This window comes from Anabrus simplex, chromosome 3 (assembly GCF_040414725.1).
Source record: "Anabrus simplex isolate iqAnaSimp1 chromosome 3, ASM4041472v1, whole genome shotgun sequence".
Classification (NCBI taxonomy): domain Eukaryota; kingdom Metazoa; phylum Arthropoda; class Insecta; order Orthoptera; family Tettigoniidae; genus Anabrus; species Anabrus simplex.
In genome coordinates this window covers 148,482,196-148,506,072 of record NC_090267.1, presented here as the reverse complement: position 1 = coordinate 148,506,072, position 23,877 = coordinate 148,482,196, and the positions used below count along the sequence as shown (strand labels likewise).

The 23,877-nt window shown below is 37.4% G+C and overlaps 1 protein-coding gene across 4 annotated transcripts in view; it reads right to left on the bottom strand.

Annotated features, from left to right (window-relative positions):
- LOC136866098 (pre-mRNA cleavage complex 2 protein Pcf11) overlaps positions 1-23,877 on the bottom strand; it is a 444,626-nt gene that overhangs the window by 163,847 nt on the left and 256,902 nt on the right. For 3 of the 4 annotated variants that reach the window (XM_067142769.2, XM_067142770.2, XM_067142772.2), the window contains one exon: positions 13,405-13,552. In XM_067142769.2, coding sequence (XP_066998870.2) covers positions 13,405-13,552 — 148 coding nt within the window. The remainder of the gene's footprint in view (positions 1-13,404; positions 13,553-23,877) is intronic. The other variant, XM_067142771.2, reaches the window with a different exon arrangement.

Sequence of the window (23,877 nt, the reverse complement as noted above, 5' to 3'; positions counted from 1 at the left end):
TCCATGTCATCATCAGCCTACACAAAAATGGCAAGAAGTGAACACAGTTGTAGCACAGAAGAGACTGAGGAAGGAGTTTCAGTAGTTTTGGAGTGGAGGTGCAAACTACAACTAGTGCAACAGTGTTATTGTATTGAAAAGGTGGAACATTTTTCTCTTTTTAGCATTGTAACTATTAGTTCAATATGGATCAGTGATGAAGTTTTTAACTTTAAAAGGTTTTACTGTAACGGAAGACCGGGTAGAGTTCATAGATAAGGTCTACCAGGTAAACGACAGAATCATGAAAATCAGCCTTGGCTTGGAGAGTGGAGTGCAAGATTTTATCCACAAGTATGTGCACCTCAGACAATTTATGTCAAAGAGAGTCTAGCAGAGTTTTTGGAGGAACTGGAGAGGTGCATCAACGATAAAGAAGCGGTGATAATGGGAACATGAATGCCCAGATAGGCTTTTTATTTTTTGCTAGTTGCTGTACGTCGCATCAACACAGATAGGTCTTATGGCGACGATGGGACAGGAAAGGCCTAGGAATGGGAAGGAAGCAGCCGTGGCCTTAATTAAGGTACAGATCCGACATTTGCCTGGTGTGAAAATGGGAAACCACGGAAAACCATCTTTAGGACTGCCGACAGTGGAGTTCAAACCTACTATCTCCTGAATGCGAGCTCACAGCTGCAAACTCCTAACTGCACGGCCAACTCGCCCGGTGTCCATATAGGAACAGAGAGGCAAGGTAAAGAAGAAATCATTGGTCCTTTCAATTATGGCAATAAAAATGTAGGAGAGCTATTAGTAGATTTTTGCAAGAGAGGAATGGATTAATAGTAGGCAATATATGTTTCAGAAAAAAGAAAAAAAGAAAAAAACTAGATGTGGATGGGCACAAAGAAGAACAAAAACAATGATTTATATCTGAAATGGAAATTCATGGAAATTAAAGGGAGCATAAAAGAAGTTCCAAGAAGAACTGAAAAAAGAAATTCCTAAAGGAGAGATTGGCAGTATTGAAGAGGAATGGGCCACATTCAAACAAGGAATGGTGAAATGTGCAGAAGATACATGTGTTTGAGTATCAGCGAAAGAGAAGGAAAAGGAAACACCCTGGTGAAATAATAAAGTTAGGGATGCAGTGAAAAACAACAAGCATAGAGGAGCTGGATGGGAAGCAGAAATACGGAGAGTAGGCAAAAGTATCATGAAGGAAAGAAAACATGTCAAAAGATTGTGCAGAAAGAGAAACAGAAGTGCTGGGAAAACTTCACAGAAATCTTGCAAGGGGATGTTAAAGGAAGTAAGAAAGTGTTGTATGGAATGGTTAAAAGCAAAATAAACAGAGAAAAGATACAAAATCTGTAAGGACAGACAAGGACAAATTTTGACACAAAGTGAGGATGTTCTCCAATGATGGAAGGAGTATTTTACTAAATTACTTAATATCAAATTCAGAGCACTGGAGGAAGAGGAAGAACATGAAGAAGAAATGGTGGAAGAAACCAAAATGAAGACATAACAATGTTGGATACAGAAGGAGTGATAAAGAATGGCAAAGCATCAGGTGTGGATAAGGTGGCTACAGAGATGATAAAGGCAGCAGGACCAGCAGGGTTACATTGGATATATAGATTATTTTGAGTAATATGGAAGAACAAAGAAGTACATGAAAATTGGAGGAAAGGTCTGATAATCCCAGTATTCAATAGGGGAATCACTTTCATTTAAATGTAGCAAAGATCTTTGAGAGGATATCAGAGGAAAGACTGACGATGAAAGTAGAAAAGAAAAAGGAGGAAGAACAATATGGATTTAAAAGAGAGAGATCAATTTTTGATCTAATTTTTGTATTGAGGAACATGATGGACAAAAGATCAAAGTTCAGGAAAGATTTAGTGATAGCATTTATAGGTATTGAGAAGGCATACGACAGTGTAATAGGTTGGTAATACGAATCATACGTTACACCTGCTTTTATATTTGCATCGAGGTTTCTGCAATTAAGAAATGACGTGAAATGTTTCTCCCATGTTTCCATCTTGATGTTGTTGCTGAAATGTGGTTGTCTTGGTCTTAATGCGGCAAAAGATTTTGCCTCTGCTTCTTCTGCCAATTGGGTGTGTTTCATGTCTAAATAGTTTCTTCCTTTTTCCTTTAGAGTTTCTTTGTATTTGCGACGAGCATTGTTATATCTTTCAAGTTCTTTGGGATTCTTGTTACTAGATCTTGTTTTATGTAAACAGTCTAATACGTATTTCCTTTCCGCGTAGCATTGGGCATTGAACCAAGGTTTTGACTTAATGATATTTTTCTGCTGGTACAGCTGCTGTTTTTATTGTGTCTACTACAATCCGGGCTGCATTGTTGAGTTGTCCGTTACTTCGTTCCTGGAGAACATACTGGTTTGCGGTGTATGCTGATTCCTGGAGTGTTTCTACATTGAGTGTTCTATTTATTCTGATTTGATTACTCTTTCAAGATTGAAGTGTTTTCTGTTAGTTGTTAGAGAAGTTAGAACTGGTAGGTGTATGCCCGTTAACATAGATGATTTTAGAATATGTTGACTTAGGATTCTTATAGAGGTAACGCCCTGGAGAACAATGGCTTTAAAGTCTTCACTAAAATTCTTTGCAACAGACTGACAGAGCTGGTTGACAATTCTCTCCCAGACTCTCAATTTGGTTTTAGAAGAGGTGGATCAACTCTTCAAGCAATAAAGAATTTGTTGAATGACATCCATGATACTTTAAGAAAGGAAAAAGGAAAGTTCTTCACAGAATTCATACATTTCAACAAGGCTTTCGACTTTCTGGACACAGAAATACTCATAACGAAATTAGAGCACCTGATAGGATGGGAAAACTACCTCACCGTAATAATCAGAAACATTCTGACACAAGAGTGATAATAGATTATGGCACTGCTACATCCAGTACCATAAAGCAAATGAATGGTGTACTTCAGTGGGACTCCACGAGTCTCGTCTTATTCAATATCGCAACATCTGATGTGACAAGAATCACCCATGGGATGGATAAAGACATTGTGACTTACATGTAAGCCAATGACATCGTCATAGGAGGGCTAATTCTACAAAAATGTCCAAGATACACTTGATAGACTCTCGGACTGTCAAAGGGATATAAAAGCAACTGAAGTTGTTCGACGCGAAAGTGCAGATCAGCTAAGGAAGAATGTGCACAGATGTTGAAGATTGTATGGTTATAGGAAAAGTAGATGCTGCATACAGGAAAATCAAGTAAACCTTTGGAGAAAGGAAAACTAGGTGTATGAATATTAAGAGCTAAGATGGAAAACCACTCTGAGGAAAGAAGACAAGGCAGAATGGATCGATCGATCAATCAATCAATCAATCAATCAATCAATCAATCATTAATGATCTGCATTTAGGGCTGTTGCTCAGGTGGCAGATTCCCCATCAATTGTTTACCTAGCTGATAAACTGGTCTTGGTTCCAAGCCATAAAAGCAGTGGTCATTTGCTTACTGTAGGCCAGCCCCACCACCACTATGCAGTATGTAAAAACAAAACAACCAAAGGTTGTATTCATCTACACTGTAAAGCTCCTCTCCATAACAAATGTTTCTACAGTTTCCATAAGTAAGAAGAGAATAGTGTTTGATTCCGGATGTAGCAATGAATAAATTATGTTCCTTTTTTCCAATAACTGTTATTAATTTTTCAATTCTATCCTGGAATGTTTTCTCAAAGTAGAATATTGTACTTCCTTGTAACTGATATTTATATCTCTTGTAGAAGGCAGGGTTTTGAATTTCTTGAATATACTATTATACTGCTATTCTATTGTACTAATTCCTTCAGGCCTTTAGTAATGCCTAAAAGTGTGAGATCCAAGCTTATAAGTGATTTATTGGGTTTGCAGTTGTCTAAAAAATAGCAAACTGTTGTTTTTTGTGTGTCTGTGTAAAGTTACAGGCAATTTCCTTGAATTAATGATGTTACTCACGCCCGTAGGTTTAACCTCAAAATACCCTACATGTGACACCTGGGTGGTGCTAAGCGAGCAACAATATATTTGGCAGCCAGTCTATCACTCCGATCTCCTGGCAATTACATACAATGACATATCAAACACGTCACAACAGCTCTTTTAAGAGCTCCCTAACAAGAAACATTGGACCAACCATTCGGCTCCTCCAACTAAATGTCGAAAGTATCAGCAAAGCAAAGTGTGACTATCTATCTAAACTTTTATAGGACAACAATATTGATATTGTCGCCATTCAGGAAACACATGTTTCTAATGCAGATCAGTATCGAAGCAGAGGTTGTATCCCTGGTTATACTGCTCTTGGAGTGACATATCACGATGTGTAAGGAATAGCCACCTACATCAGTAACATAAATGAAGCCTCACTTCTTTCTGAAAATACGGATGGAAATATACATACCGTTGTCACACAGTTACATGGCATTACTATAACAAATGTCTATAAACCACCTAACATTCCCTGGCCTGAACATGTCTTACATATTACAAAGCATCCTGCAATTTATGTTGGGGATTTTAACAGTCACCATGGACTCTGGAAGTACTCCAAAAATGATGAAAAGGGTAGAATGCTCATGAAATGGGCAGAGGAAAATGACCTCCATTTAATTTTCGATGCTAAAGACAAGGGCACATTTAGATCAGCTGCATGGAACAAAAATACAAATCCAGACCTCTGTTTTGTAAGCTCTAATGAAAGTGGTTTTCCTGAAAACATCACGAGAAAAGTGATTGGTGGATTTCCACATAGCCAACATAAGCCCATCCTAATTGAAATTCCTAGCACAATCTCTGTAATTAGATCAACACCACATTCTCGTTGGAATTTTCGTAAAGCTGACTGGGACCAATTTCATAGCAGAACTTGATAAGTGCATCCGATGGATTCCTCCTAAATCTAACTACTATTGGTGTTTTGCTGATGTAGTTATAGGAACAGCTAAGAAGTTCATTCCAAGAGGTTACCCCAAAGAATATATCCCTGGATGAAATGAATAAAGTGAAGCACTATTTCAAGACTTTCAACGATGTGGAGATCCTAACACAGCAACCGAGCTTCTGTCCAGTCTGGACTCATCTCGAAGGCATAAGTGGATAGAAACAGTTGAGAGGATAGATTTTACTCGCTCTAGTAGAGAAGCTTGGAGTCTTCTCAGAAAATTAAGAGGAAGCCCACCAGTCTGCAGAGAACAAGCTGAAATGACATCAGATCAAATTGCCTTTCACATCATTGCAATGTCACGAGTTCAAGGTGACAAGAAACAAACCAAATATATTAGACAACAACTTCAAGTCTTGAAGTCAACAGCATCTCAGTCTTCAGAATATACAAATCCCTTAACAGTATCCGAGATTGATACAGCACTGAAAGATCTAAAACCATTTAAAGCTCCTGGCTTCGATGGAATTCGTCACGAGTTCTTGATCAATCTGGGACAAAATGCGAAATGGCTGGCAACATTTTTTACAGACATTTTACTAACTGGACACTTATTGGAGTTCAAAAAGGCCATGATTGCAATACTAAAACCTGGCAAACCCAACAACAAGCCAGAAAATTATCGCATAGCTCTCCTTAGCTGTTGCTACAAACTTTTTGAAAGACTCATATTTAAAAGAATAAGCAGTGCCATTTAACAGCACATTCCCATGGATCAGACAGGCTTCAGACCAGATCGCAGCTGTTGTGATCAAGTTTTGGCACTTACAACATTTATGGGGTTACAAAGAAAATTGCTTTTGTTGATCTCAGTGCTGCATTTGATACCACGTGGAGGGAAGGTATGGTCTATAAACTTCTCCGGGTCATATCATGCAGAAAGATAGCAAGACTTATTAACAATATGTTGAGTGATAGGAGGCTTCAAGTTATCATCGGGAACAATGTGAGCAAGGAGAAGAATCTTAAAAATGGTTTGCCTCAAGGATCAGTCCTATCGCCACTCTTGTTCAGCTTACATATATCTGATCTTCCTGAAGTTACATCACGGAAATTCTGCTACGCTGATGATATAGCATTAGCTGTGCAACAGAAAGAATTGGAGAAAACTGAAGAGATGTTAACAAGGGATTTGTCCATTTTGGAAACTTACTTCAGGAACTGGAGACTCGAGACCAGCACCAATAAAACGGAGGTGTCTTGTTTCCATGTAAACAATCACTTAGCAATTACTAAACTGAACGTGAGTTTCTGTGGCAGGATACTTCACCACAACTGAAACCAAAAATATCTTGGAGTAACCTTGGATCAAACACTAACCGACAAGCAACATCTGCTGAACACCGCACAGAAACTGGAAACAGGTAACATCATTTATAAGCTTTGTGGAAGTACGTGGAGGTTCTTCCACAAACGTTTTACAGTCTTCAGCTTTAGGCTTGGTGTATTTAAGTGCTGAGTACTGTGCTCCAGTAAGGATGAGCAGTCATCACAGAAGACTTATTGATACTGAATCGAATTCCACCATGCGCATAATAACTGGCACCATTCGATCTACGCTAACTCATTGGCTCCCGCTTTTATCTGGAATAATGCCATCTGATTTACGCAAATCCACCACTCTCATCAAGGAATTTAATAAAATCTTAAGGAACCCCAATCTACCTGTACATGAGGATCTACGAACTATAAACCAATACAGATTACGTTCACGCCATCCAACTTTACGTAACGCCTTAGGCATGGTTGCTAGAGGCTACAACCCAACTACAGAGTGGAAAAGACTGTGGGAAGCAGCAACGAAGATCCACCTGCACAGTATGTTCTTGAATGCCAAACTTTCAAATGGATTCCAGCTACCATGGTCTGCTCTGAACAGAATAAGAACAGGCCATGGCAGATGCAGAGACATGCTGTGTAAATGGAACAAGTTGCCGACACCCGCATGCGATTGTGGAGCTGCAAAACAAACCATACACCATATTGTCAGAGAGCGTGAAACGTGGGCATACACAGGCAGCAAAGTGGATTTTCTGATGGCAACTCAGAAGCAATAAAGTGGATCGATGATCTTGACATTCAGTTGTAAGGAGTCTTTTCTTGTTCATTGTTTTCTTGTATGTAAATATGTATATAATTTATTTCTGTAGTAAACTTGATTGTATGGGCCATACGCTAAATAAATAAATAAATAAAATGATCAAGTCTATTGTATGTCCTGATATGCCCACTGGGTTGTTAACAACCCACCCTAGAAAACCACTTTCTTGTAAAAAATAGTTAAAATCTCCTATATTATATTAATTCATAGTACAAGAAGGCAGAAATACCAAATTCTTAAAAACAGAATTTAAAAAAATGGAATCAGAACTTAACAAATCTCTGAAGTTTCTAGACCTAACTATAACAAGGAATACTAGAAAACTAATTTATGATGTTTTTAGAAAAATCTACCCAAACCAGATGGGCTCCAGGATGAAGAGTCCTGTTTTATAGTGTTGATGGTTTGGGTAGATTTTCTAAAAACATCATAAATTAGTTTTCTAGTATTCCTTGTTATAGTTAGGTCTAGAAACTTCAGAGATTTGTTAACTTCTGATTCCAATGAGAATTTAATGAAAGCATCTATTTATGATTTACATTTGATCTAATATAGTCTAGTCTAATCTAATCTACTTCCTATTTTTCCTTGTGGAGCAAAGAGCATCCAGGAAAGCTCTCCGTTCGGTACATTCTGCAGCCAGGTCTTTTATGTCATCCAATGTTTCCTCGGTTCCAATCAGTTCCTCTAACTGTTCACCTCCAAGTGTTTGTAGGTCTTCCAAGCTTCCTCTTTTCTATTGGATTCCATTCCAAAACCAGCATTTCAACTGCTCCGTCCTGTTTTCTTAAAGTGTGTCCTATCCATTCCCACTTTCTTTTCCATATTTCTACATCAGTGGGTTTCTGGTTGGTTTCCTTCCACAAGTTTTCGTTTGTGATCACTTCAGGCCATCTGATAGTGATGAAACTCCACAGACAGCGATTTACAAACACCTAGAGTTGGTGTGCAATTTGTTTAGTGATCTTCCATGATTCACAGCCGTAAGGGAGAATTGGTATTGAAAAGTTCGATCTTGGTTTTGTCACGACCGTGTGTCGCGACGCGCCCCCTTTCATGTCTCACGCCGAACGAACGGACTTGAGCGTCTCGAATCCGCGACCTCCGAGACCAAGGATATTGAGTATTGATCTAGAGTTTCTATGATCATGTAACAGTGGCAAGAAGTTATAATGTTTCAAATATTGAATGATAATTTTATTAAGTGAAAGAGAGTTATAAGTATTCAAAGCATAAGACTTCATACAAGTTTTACTTGAAGCAAGCTGGTGCAACACAAAGTGAATGCATGTGTAATGTTGTGCAATAGTCAGCTACAAGACGTCAGTGTAAAACAGAAAACGCAAAAGAAAGTTCTGTAAGTGTTTCTAGAGGCGAAGAGAAGCAAATATCACGCAGATTGTTGACGCAGTAAGAAGCGAGTTGTTCGAGTAAATTCAATTACACTCCCCCATCAGTTAGTGGGAGGGACACATGAATCAATCAGACTTAAAACTACAAACTTCTGGAGAAGTAGAGGGAAAAAGCTCCAAGAGGCTTCAAACATATTATATAGAGCAGGGCTTTCCAAATGGTGGCCCGCGAAGGCATATTCTGCGGCTCACGACAGCTTTTAAAAATTATTTTAAGAAATGTGAAGAAAATTTACAAGAAATATTTCATAGCTCATTCAAAAATGTATTAATTTTTGTAGCCTTTATAGAACCAAGGCACATACAACTGTATATCATTGTTCCCTTCATACTACTCCCACTAAATTGTCCTTCTTTAAGTATTGCTTTGAGTGCATTATTCATTTCAGTTTGTTTTAGGTATATTTTTCTTTCTTGTCATTTGTCAAAAATTACTTAAAATGAACTGACATTGATGGGTGCTCTTCAAAATTAAATTGCCCTGCGTACAGTAGTATTGTAAGCAATTGAAATTATTAAACCTTTGTTTAATTTGGACTATGCATATTATTTCATACTGGTACTTCTGTTCTGTTTGCAGAATTCTACGAAAATTGGCCTATTATTGAAGTGCGGCCCGCTATCCTGTCTAAGGCTGCCAGTGTGGCTCTCGAGCCCTTACAAATTGGAAATCTCCGATATAGAGAATGATACTTCGACCGATCAGGAGAATTACAATCTAGGACCGGTTTCGACCCTTCATAGGTCATCCTCAGCTATATCAGAATCACATGTGGGGCATACAGGCAGGAATTTCACGACTAGATATAATGAGCACGTAAACGCAATTAGGCATAATCATTTCTCGGCAATAGGGCAACATATGCATGAATATAAGCACAATTTTATGGACATAAATAACGATTTAAAAATATTAAATGTAGAACCTAAAGGTCCTTTGCTTAATATAAGTGAAGAATTATATATAACACTAGATCAGTACGCAAATCCTAATTATAATATAAATGAGTTATCTGAAAAAACTAATATTTTGTTCAATAAAATCGTCCCTATCTTAAAAAACGACGTCAAAATAGTCAACAGACGACGTCATACACAAGCTACGGCGCAGACAGCGAACCTCAGTGACTCCGCCCATACACACGAAACAACCTCCCCTACTTATCCCTCCGCCCCTCTCACAACAGACAACACTAGAACCATCAGTACGAGGTACATTACTCATCAAACGGCCAAGAAACTTGCATTTCAAACATCCAGCAGTAAGTAAATTAATTCAGGCTTTACAAATTCACACAATATCACACTTCTATTGAAATCTAACTCACTTCATTCATTTTGGCTTACAGACTTTACCAGCCTTAAAAAAGGGAAAGGAACCACCACAGTCTTACGGCATTTGATGGGAGAAAACTCCAGAAGTTAGGCCAGAACTGAATCACACATATATTCCATAATTTAACACGCATCAAGCTTATATTGATCCATTTCACAGTTATAGGAATGTGCTGTTATTTACAAATGGAACCTATAAAGATCAACATTCGACATATATAAAAAAAGGCAAATTATGGAAATATAACGCAAGAATCAAGGCCAACACGTTTCAGTGTCATTAAACACACTGACTATATTACTAGACATTCAAGTGTTTTTAAAACTTCTGTAGTAAATGATACATTCAATTTAATAGACATTTATGTTTTATACAATACATAATCAACATAATATGAAACTTGTAATTTTATGCAAGAAGGAACTGACATTTGATCATTAGGTTTAAAAGCCAACCATACACAGCATATTTAAACATTATCAATATCTGATGTTATATAAGACAAATTGTTATAATATTTTACCACATAACAACGCAAGATCCAAGCAATAAGCATTTTAGACTTTACGGTACAATGATTAGACTTTAAAGTAAAGTTTTGTAATTTTAATTTTTAATTTTAACAAAACGCTTAGAAATTTGTAAGTTTTTTAGATAAGTTTTCACTGAAAATTATGAAACAATACATCATGAAGGTCTTTCAGAGGTATAAGATAGAAATGCAAATGTGATTCTGATATAGCTGAGGATGACCTATGAAGGGTCGAAACCGGTCCTAGATTGTAATACTTTACAAGAAAATAAATGTATTGATTAGGTGGAATTTTTCTTTCCTTTTATGAAGATTGGTAAATGTCAATACGGAAAATGAAATTCATAAATCAAGACGATCAGGAGAATCCGTTGAACTACTGAGCAAGCAATGTGTGTGTGGCTGTGTGTCAGAAAGGGAGAGAATCTAGTTAGCCGCCGCATAGGCAGGTTGTAAGACTAGGCCATAGCAGTGCAGAATTTGTAAGTCATGTGTGTGGCATTGTCGCATAACGAGTAGTGTTTGGCCGCGAGCTACGGAGAGAAACAGTCCAGAAGGTGTAAAGTGTTACGCGAGGCAGTGAGGGAATCACTGTGTACAACATAGTTAGCAGGCTACTAGTACGACGACTTAGAGCTGCAACGACTAAGTCACTTTGTCGTAGCTGTCAGCCTAAAGACTGGGAATGAACATCAAACTGTTTGTCAGAAAGGCCGAGTATCATAGTGAGCCTATCCTATCAGTAAACATAACCTTGTAGTCAGAACTGTTGGGAAATAGACTACTGTGATCGACGACTGAGTTTGAGGGTGTCGTGCTCGAGTCCCGGAGTTACACATCCACTTGAACTAAACATTGTGTTACTCATCGCGACTACGGTATGGTGGGCGCAGAGAAGAAGTCAAGAAAGAAAAAGTCTCAGATGGAAGAAGAAATCGTCAATCAAAAGATAAGTAATTGCCAAGTTTTGTAAGGTCTGATCTTATTGTATTACAGAATGTAAATGAACTGGATAGTCAAGGACTTGATAGAGACTATCTAAGCAAGAGCTATAAGTGTATCTGTACAAAGATTTTCAGGTTTCTTAATTGTATAATTTGTAAATGTACAATATGTGCCTATCTAATCAATACAGGTGAAGGAAAGAGTATGTGAGTGGAAAGGTGATCTTGTTATTTCTAAGACTAAGCTCCCGAAAAATCCAAACCTTAGTCCCCAGCCTGCCGTATCCTTAAGGTCCGACAGTTTTTTATGAGAGGTTACTATTCTTCCAAATAGGGCATTGTAAAATGAATGACCTGTCTGTTTTCCAGATTCAAGCCTTGATATCTTCCTCTGTGCCACCAGTCTTTGTCATTGTGCTTCCTAGGTAGACAAAAGAACTAACTTTCTCTACTTGCCTGCCAGATATGGTGAGCTGGTTATTTGCAGTACCATTGATTCTCATCTCCTTTGTCTTCGCAAAGCTTACGCTCCACATCTTCAATGTTATTGGAGAGTAGGCAGGTCACCAACAAAGTCCAAATCTTCAAGGGAGCAGCCTTCCTCCCACTTTTCCCCTCCACTGCCTTTCCCATAATACAATCCAACATGAGTGAGAACAATGTAGGAGCAAGGACGCAACTTGGCGAACACCAAAACCAATTGCGAAAGGCACAGTTACGTTTCCTTCATGGATGATTCAACATTCGTATCTATCATATATCTTGAGGATTATGTTGGAGATTTTATCTGGAATGCCGTATTCATTCAACGTAATTCATGTTGCGTTCCAGTTCACCGAGACAAGTGCATTTTTCAAAAATCTACAAAGGTGAGATAGTGGGCTCTGCCATTTTACACTTTGTCCTAGAATGATGCAAAGAGTGTTTATGAGATCACTACAGCTGTGAATTTTGCAGAATCCAGCTTATTCTTTGTGCAATTTGCGATTGACTGTGACCCTGATTCTATTGGGGATGATGCTTGATAGTAATTTGCAGGGGATGGACAACAGTGTGATGCCTCTCCAGTTGTTGCAATGCGCAGTATCACCTTTCTTTGGGATCTTTACGATTATTCCTCTTTTCCAGTCTCTTGGCAATTTCTCTTCCTGCCATGCCTTTTCAAAAATTGGCTTCAGTAGGCTGACTGACATTTCAGTATAGACTTTGAGAATGTCCAGGGATATGTTATCGACTCCTCGTACTTTTCTGTTCCTAATTTGGTTTAGTGCTGTTCATATTTCTGCAGTAGCTGGACAATGCAGCGGGATATCTGGATCTACACTAACAGTTTCAATTACCTGACATTTACATTTGATTAGAAAAAAATAATTAAACTAAAAAAATCAAGGTATATTGAGTTTAGATTTCTTATTTAACCGATTATGTGTATTTTTGTATTTTATGTTTAAAATATATGAAAATGCTGGAAGTAGAAGTTAATGTTAGTAAAAACAAATTCTCTATTCCATTATGTAGTTTTCAATAAAGAGATTAATAAAAGAGAGTGGGAGGAATAACTGATGATTAAAGTCAGTCTGAACAACCAGTCACCTAGAATATGTGGTTAATACCCTCTGGCTACAGTTTCAGCCACTGCGATGGTTGAAAGCGATCCTTTTTATTATTTGACAACTAGATCAGCAACAGTGAAAACAAATTCTTTTCTGTACCATAATTATACTGGTACATGTTCAAAGTCTCACAGCCTGTGCTGTAGAAAGTAAACAGCAGTAAGCACAGCATGGACTCTTCCTTCAACTAAATTAGTCTCATACGCCAGGCTCTACAAGTGCCCCTACTCATCAAAAAAAGAAAGTCGGGCGAGATCAGAACAAGCTTGTATTGCAGCAGCAGGTCACACTTTCGAGCAGTCTTAGTATAGGATTACAACTGATTTGAAATGCAGTATAACTCTCAATCACATTGAAAAGTACCTCAATTATCAATTTCCAACCAACAGTTACTAATGACATAACATTTTATTACGCCCAGTATAAATGACAGACAATCTATATAATAAACAGGAAATTATCACCAATGAAATTCAAGACTGAACAAAAGACTACTTACACATCAATCATTTCTGCCTTTGTCTTTTTAGGAGGAGGTGGCTGCTCACTCCTTTCTGCAGAAGGCCTCTTCTTACAAGGTGATCTCTGAAGCTGACGTAAATCTACATCCTTTGTAGTGGCATCTACAATTGTTTCTGGAATCACAACTACAGTGGTCATTTTATTAATATCACATATTAACATACTGTCCTAAGGTACCACACCAACCAGGATCCCATGGGGAAATAATACATTTACCATATACTGAAATAAACTTACAACAATACCTTGATACTTCCAATTCCTCATTCTGTAGTAACATAGTGAAAAGTATACACAACAATATTCAAAATTAGTTAACTGAAATATTCTGTAAATTTCCATACAAAAAATTATCACATTTAACAGGTAAAATTCTAGTTTTACAGATAAAACAGAATTATCTGTATTGAGTTATCAGACCTTAATTTTTATTTATTTTAATGTTAAAGTAATATTTTTAAACATTATCAAGTCTGATTTTTCACACTGAATACTTATGTTACAAACCTAGTGGCCATGATCGTTAAGGTATCAAGTCTTTACGGTCTAGCACAATGGTTGACTGGTTCAAGTCCCTTGGTGGAAAATTTTTGGCTGGTGGGATAGGAGAGATGGTGATATACAGTATAATTTCTAATCATTAGATTGTGTGACAATAGCCTGGGTTCAATTCTGAACCTATCCACAATGGATGTAAATATTTATTCCCATAGCAAACCTGAAATATTTACTTTCAAAAGTAAAAAATTAGGAGAAATTTGGCAGCAAATCGTGACGTATTACATCACTGATGGCAGAACCTGTACTAATTCATTATAATACAATACATTAACAACTCTATTTGGCCTACACACACACATATATATTTCATTATTTGTATGTGAAGATACTAAATACTGAACATACGTGAACTTTAGGAACATGCAACTTATCCTTGAACATGCTGAACACATTACGACTAATTGTTGTTCAACACACCTGTAGCTGACTTAGCCCTCTTCAGAAACTCTGAACTAAATTTTTGCTCAAAGCACTTGCCTTGCTGAACTGATTTTAAGGCTAAAAAGTTTCTCCGAAGTATATTCAGACAGTAAGGATCTGAACTGTGTTTTTGTCTTTGTGACTGCTAAAAATCCTTTCACATTCTACATTCCTATGTGGAATTGATAAAACAGCAAACACCTTAGAGAATCTATCATACTTAAGTACACCATCAGCTGATTTCATCGGACCTTCCAATGCCCACTGAATATAAATTCTTCCTTTTGCCAGGTCTGTTTCTTCGAAATGAAAGTTACAGAAATGGGAGTGCAGAATAATAATTTCTTTATCTAAATGTCCCGTTTCACAAGTAAGTATGTTCGGAAACTTGTTAATGAAAAATCTAAGACTAGAAAATGATGCCTACTTATAGCGGAATTATTTGCAACTTCTGCATTAATTAAAACTTCCTCTTTGAACAGAAATTTGTGTACTATGTAGTCACATCGCATCCCCAGTAGAACAGTGTTGTATGTAAAAAAAAGTGACTTGAGTTACATACATCATCTGATGTGCTCTTTTATGCTCTTTCGTCCTAGAATACTGTTGTCATTTATTTTGTCGATGTAATGATTTTACTGGCGTTACTTCCGTTTTCTATTTTATACTTTTTCACTAATATCAAGTAGAACACTGTAGTACCTAAGTTACAACAGCAATTTACTTATTAACATCAAGTAGAATCCTGTGGAATTTAAGTTACAACAGTTTTCGACAGCGATTCACTTCACATGTAACTTAGATGTGACAATGACATCATTTTGGCACCTATGATGGCCTTCTTTAATGTGCAATATTGTTGTAACAGTGGAAAACATTGTATGCGAGTACTGCTATTCACATTCTCATTCTGTTCGCATGAGATAAGCAGCTATGAATACGCTTGGTCAATTTTCTTGTGGAAAATATTCTCTTCAGTTAGCTAAGGAAAAGTTTCTATCTGAATAACAGGAGCAGCAAAATGATGAAGCAGAATACGTTGAAGGTGAATATTATCAAAGCAGTCCATGCCCCTCACTGGATCCAATGGTCATTAATGTAATGAAATATATTTTAAAAAAGGGTGTTGCAAATGAGAATGATTTTGCTAATACACGGATAAATTGCAATATTACAAAAAATATAACTTAAATATTTGTATTATTAGCGTAATTTGTATAAAATTAAGCTTCCTATAACACAAAAGACTGCATGAAACAAGTCATAAGGACACTGATCAGTTGATTAACTTGATGCCGATATTAAATGTTTGATTTCAGATGTACCGTATAGTGTAAGTCATCCAGTTACCAACAACGGAAATGAAGAGAACTTCACTGCTTATCATACCTTGTTGCCAGATAGTTCATCTCAGCTCGATAGCTGCAGTCGCTTAATTGCGGCCAGTGTCCAGCATTCGGGTGATAGTGGGTTCGAACCCCACTGTCGGCAGCCCTGAAGATGGATTTCCGTGGTTTCCCATTTTCACACCAGGCAAATGCTGGGGCTGTACCTTAATTAATGCCATGGCTGCTTCCTTCCTACTCCTAGCTCCTTCTTGTCCCCTCGTCGCCATAAGACCTGTCTGTCGGTGCGACGTAAAGCAATTCTTACAAAAAAAAAAAAAAGTTCATCTCAGAATTTAATAAGTGAAGAACCAGTACTCACACCTTTAACAAATGTCGTGACTTGACCAGGAAATTATGTATTTGAAAATGAAGTTTGAAGGCAAATTGACAACAGGGAAGAAATCAGTGTGAACGTCCAGAACGTAAGTGTTAAAACAACTTTCATATTCACTGTCTATTCCCTGTTATTTCTCCTTTCATATTCAAATATCATGAAGTTTAAATCTAATTCTGCCTTTAACGAGGTGATAAATTCTCTTGTGAACGACCCTGCATGACTGTGGAATGTCAAAGCTGGAGTCCCACTGATAACAGATGAGAGGTGTAGTTGGTGAAAGAAGGGCGAGTTATGTCCACCCGCTATCTAGGTAACCATCTCCGAGAATGAACAGCAAATGCTGGAGCTAAGCTCATGCAGTTTGAAGTAGTCGTCGTGTATTGTCGCTCTTTTCTGTGAACTGTGTTAGATAACCTTGCAAGTACTGTATGCCATCGTACCATTCATAGTTTTACAAGTTGTTTTACATCTTGCTATGCCTGATCCTGTTGTAAAACGTATTCACTGATAATATATTTTATTCATAAGAGTAAGTATAGCAAAATAATGGAGCGAGGAAAGAGGATTTAGTTATATTATTACTATTGTAAGTAATTTTACTTGCAGGTTGAAGGAAGTACTTCAGCATCTGTTCATCACAAAGGCAGAGCTTTAATACTGAACGTCCCGCCATTATATTCAGAAAAGGTTGAACCATCATTAGCCACGCCATTAACAGCACAAGGAGAAAATGATAAGGAAACTGAAGTTTGCAGGTCAAGGTCGAGACAAAGAAGGAAGGAGGAGTGAAAGAAAATTAAAATGAAGATGCAAAGAAACACCAGACAATCTTACGTTTCCAAGAGAAAAAAAGTAGTCCGTGAGAGATCGGTTAAAGTTCCAGGTGGTGCCAAGTGTAGACTAAATTGTTCCGATAGATTCACAAAAGAGGATCGGGAATTATTGTTTAGGAACTTCTGGGGTATAGTTGACCTTACGAGACAACGCGGCTAAATGATGTCACATGTGACAGAAGTTACACAGCATATGCATACAAGAAAGAGGGAAGTACACGTTCATCAAATTTGGCATATTACTTCACTCTACCAGAGGGTGAGAAACAGAGAGTTTGCAAGATATTTTTCCTTCATACCTTAGACATCGGTGAAAGATATGTCTATACATCTTGAAAAAAAAAAAAAAAGATTTGGGAATTGTTACAGGAGAGAAAAAGGGTAAACGTGGCCATCATAAAAGAGTTTCAGATGCCAAAGACAGAATTAAAAAGCACATTGCATCTTTCGTTGTGGTTGAATCTCATTACTTGACAAAGCAAACACAAAGGCAGTATCTCGATGGACAGCTGACTAACTGAAATGTACAGAATGTACAAGACCCAGTGTTTGGAACAAAATTTTCCGTTTGGAAAAAGGCACCTTTATGAATCAATATTTAATCAGGAGTTTAATTTAGCTATCTTTAAACCAAAAAGATCAGTGTGCTGACTGTGAAATGTATAAGATGCTGGGTCAAAAGAACAAGTTCAACTACAAAACGTGTATCAAAACCATATAAAGCAATAAGATCTCTCTCATGAAGAAAAGGGTAGAGATGTGCACGAGTCAAGAAAAAATGGAGAAAGCAAGATATGCTGTTACGATTTATAAGCTGTGTTGGAAACACCGTGTGGTCAAATATCTCGCTTTCATTACAAAAGAAAATTGTCAACATATAATTTCACTATTTTTGATATAACCTCCAGCATGGGTCATTGTTTCATGTGGGACGAAACACTAGGGAAAACAGGACCTAACAAAATTGGCAGCTGTGTATAAGAATACTTAAAATCAATGTAAGGGTAAAGACATGATTTTTTACAGTGATAACTGTGTAGAACAGGGCCTCTCAAACACCTAAAATCTCAGGCGTGCAAACTAAAGCTCAGAGTTCCTGTGCACAGTGCATCGGTCCCACTCGGCTCTGACCAACACTTCGTCTCCGGGCTACTTGGCTAAGCTCGGGTCGGTTTTGGAGCGCTACAGAGCTAAAGAGGAAGAGGGAGACAGGCGGAGTGAGGGAGACAGGCGTGGGGGAAAGAGAGAGACAGCGCTATTGCTCCAAATCGAAGAGTGGGGCTCTGCACTTTGGTCAACCAAGCAAAGTCTTCTTTTGCACCATGCACAGCGCAATGCACTGGTGCATGCACCCTGAGAGGCCCTGGTGTAGGACAATAGAAAAACCGATATCTCGTCAGTATATTCATGTTAGCTGTTTGTTACTTGTTACTTATAATTCACAAATTTCTGATAAAGGTTCAAACAAAATGAAGGGGATTCCATGCATTCCTGCATTGAAAAGCAGATGCAAAGAGTCCTTAAAAGTGGGCCAGTATATCTGCCTAGTCAGTGGGTGCCAGTAGTCAAACTCATTAAGAAAACTGGAAAACCTTATAGTGTGAATGAAATGGGGGTTAATGATTTCTTTGATCTCAAGAAGCTTTCAGCAGAAATTGGCAAAATTTTTACAGTGAATACAAAAGGATGTGGGTTGAAATAAAGGTGTTGAAAGTGAGCAAAGACTGTCCTGGGTCATTTTTCTACTAGACAGGGTATGATGAAGATATCTACACGGAAGTTTGTATCAACTACCGTCAATGCGGAAGACATGGTACTTGCTTAAATTTGGAACAAGCTTACACGGAGACATAAAATATCAGTACTAAAGAAAAAGGATCTGTTACAACTTTTTGTTTCGAAAATGATCCCTTCTCAGTACCATGATTACTACTAAAACTTGCCAGAAGCAAATGATGCACTGTAGCCGACAGTGATTTGGAGTAGGATGACAATTATTGCCGTTTTGTGATATTTTTAATATTATAAAGCCTGTTGTTTTGTCTGAGATTTTTTATGTTTTTAAAGTGGTTTGTTGAGAATACAAGTGTCTCCTTCTACGATAAGACTGTTTGAATTTTGTGAACACTTGAATTTGTATAATTTATCATTTATATAGATTTATGTGATTATACATTGAACGTTTTTTCCAATAAAGCATAGTAAAACAATTTACACGAAGAGCAAATAATTCACTGGGACCCAGAAGAAAACTGTCTTAAGTACAATAGTGTTGTATTACCAATGATTTTGAGGTAATTGTTGCTGTCAGTCCCAGTAGAATACTGTTGTATGTTCAAATAATTTTATTTATACATTTCTTAATACGTTCCAGTAATTCTAGTAAAAATCCTGTACTAAACATCAATAAAAGTATGTCCTTCCACAATAGAAAAATAGATGTAAGACTGCATTCTGTGATTTGTTCAGCTAATTTTACACCACTAAAACGTTCTCCTGAAAAGTTCCCAAGTATTCACCAAAACAAACGCAGAGTTCCCTATCATCAGATCACAATCATCCTTTTGATTTGCTGGAGTATGATAATCTACAACAAGGAAAGAGGAGAAGCTTTTAATAACATGTGGTTTCACAAACCTTGACATCACATTCTTCAATAGTTCCTCCAAAACTGACTTCAGTAAGTGGATGTGTGGCATACTTTACTAAAGAGCTACGTTTGGATTCTGAAAGTATTCATAAAACTTGAGAGAAAAAAGTAAAAAGATTTGTGAAAGTTTGATGAAAGGAACATGAACGGTCATTCTTCACGTGATAAAGCATGGCTCTTAGTGACATCAGTTGTTTAATTTTTTTAATTTTTTGGGGGGGTAAAACTGATGACTGGGTTTTCCTTTTAACTGAGGAGTGTGGTGAAATGTTATGACAATGCTTCACTTTTTCAGACAAACAAGACATCTGCACTTAGACTGTGCTTAGGAATTTTGTAAGTCTTCAAAGTTTCCATCTAACAATCCTTACTCACAATTTTGCTCCTGAATAAAATAACCAAAGGATGCCACTGCAGCAAAATCCTATCTAAACACCACCTTAGTGATAACCATCGAGTAGGCACATGCTTCAGAATTTTTCTGATCTCTGTGTTGTGTACATTCTGAAATTCTCTGAACTTTCCTTTCCTCTTTGCATTCCTTTCCATATAATAAAAAATATCAATTATACTTTCATCTACATTTCCAGACAAGCACGCCGCACCCTTCTCTGCAGCAAGATTAATTAGGTGACAAGAGCTTCAAACATCCTGCCACACCATTCTTTAATCCTACCATTACTGGAACATTATCAGCACCAAGACTAGGCAGTTTTTTTAATAGAATGCAGAATTCCTGAAAAGTTGAGAGCAAACGATTGACAGTAATACCAGTAATACCTCCTCCTAAATTAGGCAGAAAGAGTAGACAGCTCTGAATTTCGTAGAGTTCAGGCCTAAAAAACGTTTTTATTGCTACCATCAGTAGCAGCAGAAAATGCATTCACCTGCAAATGTGATACAATTTTTGCCCTTTCTTTCATGCACATTTCTGTAATGATAGTTGCTGTTTTTGTTCTAGCACACCTATATCATTAAAAGAGGAAGAAGAAGGTAACAGCACTCCACCAGACTGAACTGAGTAAAACGAGAGTGGGCGCATAACATAAGCATTGGGAGGACATGGTGCGTGTGGCCAAGTAATGGATGACAAAATGTACCTAATTCTATGGCCTCTGTCACTTTCTACACACTGGGCACTCTCCTTATGTTTTTTCGCTTGCAAATGTTTTGAGTATATAGCACTTCCTGCCATGCGCAAATGAAAAATCACACCTACATATAGTAAAGAATGTCAACGTTGGTCCCTTCCTGGATTCACTGAAACTCTTTCCTGTAAGATCTTTTAAACACTGCATCATATTTCTTTTTTTTTCCCCGTTTTCATTTTGGCAAAAACAAATATTAAGACATACAACCAAGAAATACTACTTCGTGACTTAACACGAGCATTTATGTAGGTCCTGCCCCGGGTAGACATCTATGATGTTCTACTTCTGAGGTTAGGTTACTCATTTGCAACTTCCATTTCCTATTATTAAGCTATTTGACTGTATTACAGACCAAAGATGAGCGCATGGCTGGCCACCGTGTCCTGTACTACCATCCAGTTGTGATTATCAGAACTACTATCGACCAGCCATACTCAGCCATATATCGATAGAACGAGGAAACGTGCGGGAGTTTAACCCCTATGCACCTGTAAGCGGACTCTTAAGCGCTCGAGAGGATGCGCCAGGACACCACAAGCGGACATGGAATGCCGAATGAACTTTCTCCCGCCCCTCAAGATCCGATTGAGACTGCCAGATTTGAACCTACGATCTTGGTACCGGGATGTGCACACTTTACCGCTGATCCTCAGACTGAATAATCATAATAATAATAATAATAATAATAATAATAATAATAATAATAATAATAATACACCGAGTGAGTCACACGCCTGTAAGTTCGTATTTGGGACATAGGTTCGAATCTCATCATTTGCTAACTCGTGATTTGTTTCCCATTAGTTCCTTATTTCAAAATCGGGCAAATGTTAGACTCGTGTCATATAATTAAGGCCATAACCCACACTAAAGAACTTCCGAGGTGAGATAAGTTAATGACAAATTTAAGATTTCAAAGGGTGATCCTCAGACTGAATAATCATAATAATAATAATAATAATACACCGAGTGAGTCATACGCCTGTAAGTTCGTATTTGGGACATAGGTTCGAATCTCATCATTTGCTAACTCGTGATTTGTTTCCCATTAGTTCCCTATTTCAAAATCGGGCAAATGTTAGACTCATGTCATATAATTAAGGCCATAACCCACACTAAAGAACTTCCGAGGTGAGATAAGTTAATGACAAATTTAAGATTTCAAAGGGATTTTTTAATGTGTTATATTTCTGTATTGTTCTGTTTTTTGTGTCATAAGCAATGAAGTTCTCAATAACATAAAACAGGTCCCGTGATAATAGGCACAGTCGATCGTCCACTATACTGTTTTAACCAAAAGCTTGCAACACCCAGGTTGCATACTAAAAAGTTGGCGGATTCCTAGCAATGTCAGAGGAAAGGGCGAGTGGGTTCATATGGGTTAATAATAATGGTTTGTAATGTAATACTTTAATTAATACGAAAATTACTGAAAATGCTCTAAAAATCTGGGGATCGGTCCTGATGATCGGGAGATCGGAAAGAATGATGAAAAATCAGGAGAGTCTCGCTTAAATCGATAGAATTGGCATGCCTGTATTTATTAATTTATATTGGAATTACTGTCTGCAGTGTTCATATGGAATGGGGTCATATGACACAGCTGAAAGCTATTCCTTTGTTGGGTGAAGATGTTAAGCTGACTCTTAGTATTATTAGACAGGAGTAGACTATATGCCGACACCAGGTTTCACTATCTCCCTATCTCATTATTATCACCTCCACCACCACCACCACCACCACCACCACCACCACACACTCGGACATGCAGGTCACCCATGGATGTCAGAGTGAAAAATAGAGAGAACTGAACCAGACCTTTCTGGAGGTCACATGCTGCCATTCATAGAGCCCTACGCGGATATACAAAATATCATCCGCATCGGCACTTCCTTCACCCGCACCCGCGAATGGTATTGAAACGGATAGATCTGTTAACACAATACATTAGGCCTGATACCTGGCACCAGAACCCCCTACAGTCATAGGTTTATGAGGTATTTTCTCTTGCGACAACTACCGATGTATTGACCTTTGTTCCTTCTTTCCATTAACTGCGGGGAGGAGCCAGTTAGGCTTAGGTAACATTTACAGCTTTATGGTGTCAGGGCTTTACATATAACACCATTCTCCCACACCAATATCAAGGTGGCCTAACCACAAGTAAAAATAAGAGTATATCTGAGTGAAAATCAAGAAACTTCATTATTTAGAAATTATCCGCAAAAGTATCCGCACTGCCATACAGTATGCATCCGCCAAGACACTAACTTAGCGGATATCTGCATCCGTGCAGGGCTCTAGTCATTCAGTAGTTAATTTTTTCAGAAGGTCTTGAAAAACTGTCAATGATTTTATAGTGAAATAACTAAATAATGAAAATGTTATTTACTAAACAAAATTCAATTATTGTAGCAGATATGTCATGATATTTACTCATTTTGATAAGTATATGTTCTTATCACCACAATTTACTCCAATTCATCAGAAACTTAAGTTTCAACTTTATTCAAAGTCATCCTCAGCCTAGAAATACAACAGAAAAAGATGCCAAGTTCTTGTTATATATCTTAAGTACTGATTCCTCATATTTTGTATTACAAGCTAAGGTACATTAAAATATTTCTTAAAAATTAAATTTAAAAAATAGCTGGACATACCTTCTGTAATGTGATGGTTTGACGCCAACAAACATTACTGACACAGGAAAATTGGGCAGTGGAAATAAGCTAAGGGATGGACATGTATAATTTAGTAATCAGAGTGGTCAAGAAAGGAAGTTTGTTTATTTATACATGTTTCCCCTTAGTTTATTTCTACTGCCCGATGTTCCTTTGTCAGTACTTTGCATTAACGACAAACCTTCACAATGCAGAAGGTAGGCCTAGCTATTTTTAATTAGATTAAAAAAAAATTAATGTACCTTAGTGTGTAATACTATATGGAGTCTGTACTTAAGATATGTAACAAAAACTTAGGTTTCTCTGTTGGACTTGAAGGCTGAGATTGACTTTGAATAAAATCAAAACTTAGGTTCCTCAATTAAAATAATTTGTGGTAAAACTACAACTCAAACTCATCATAAACAAAATTTATTGATAGAGATATCC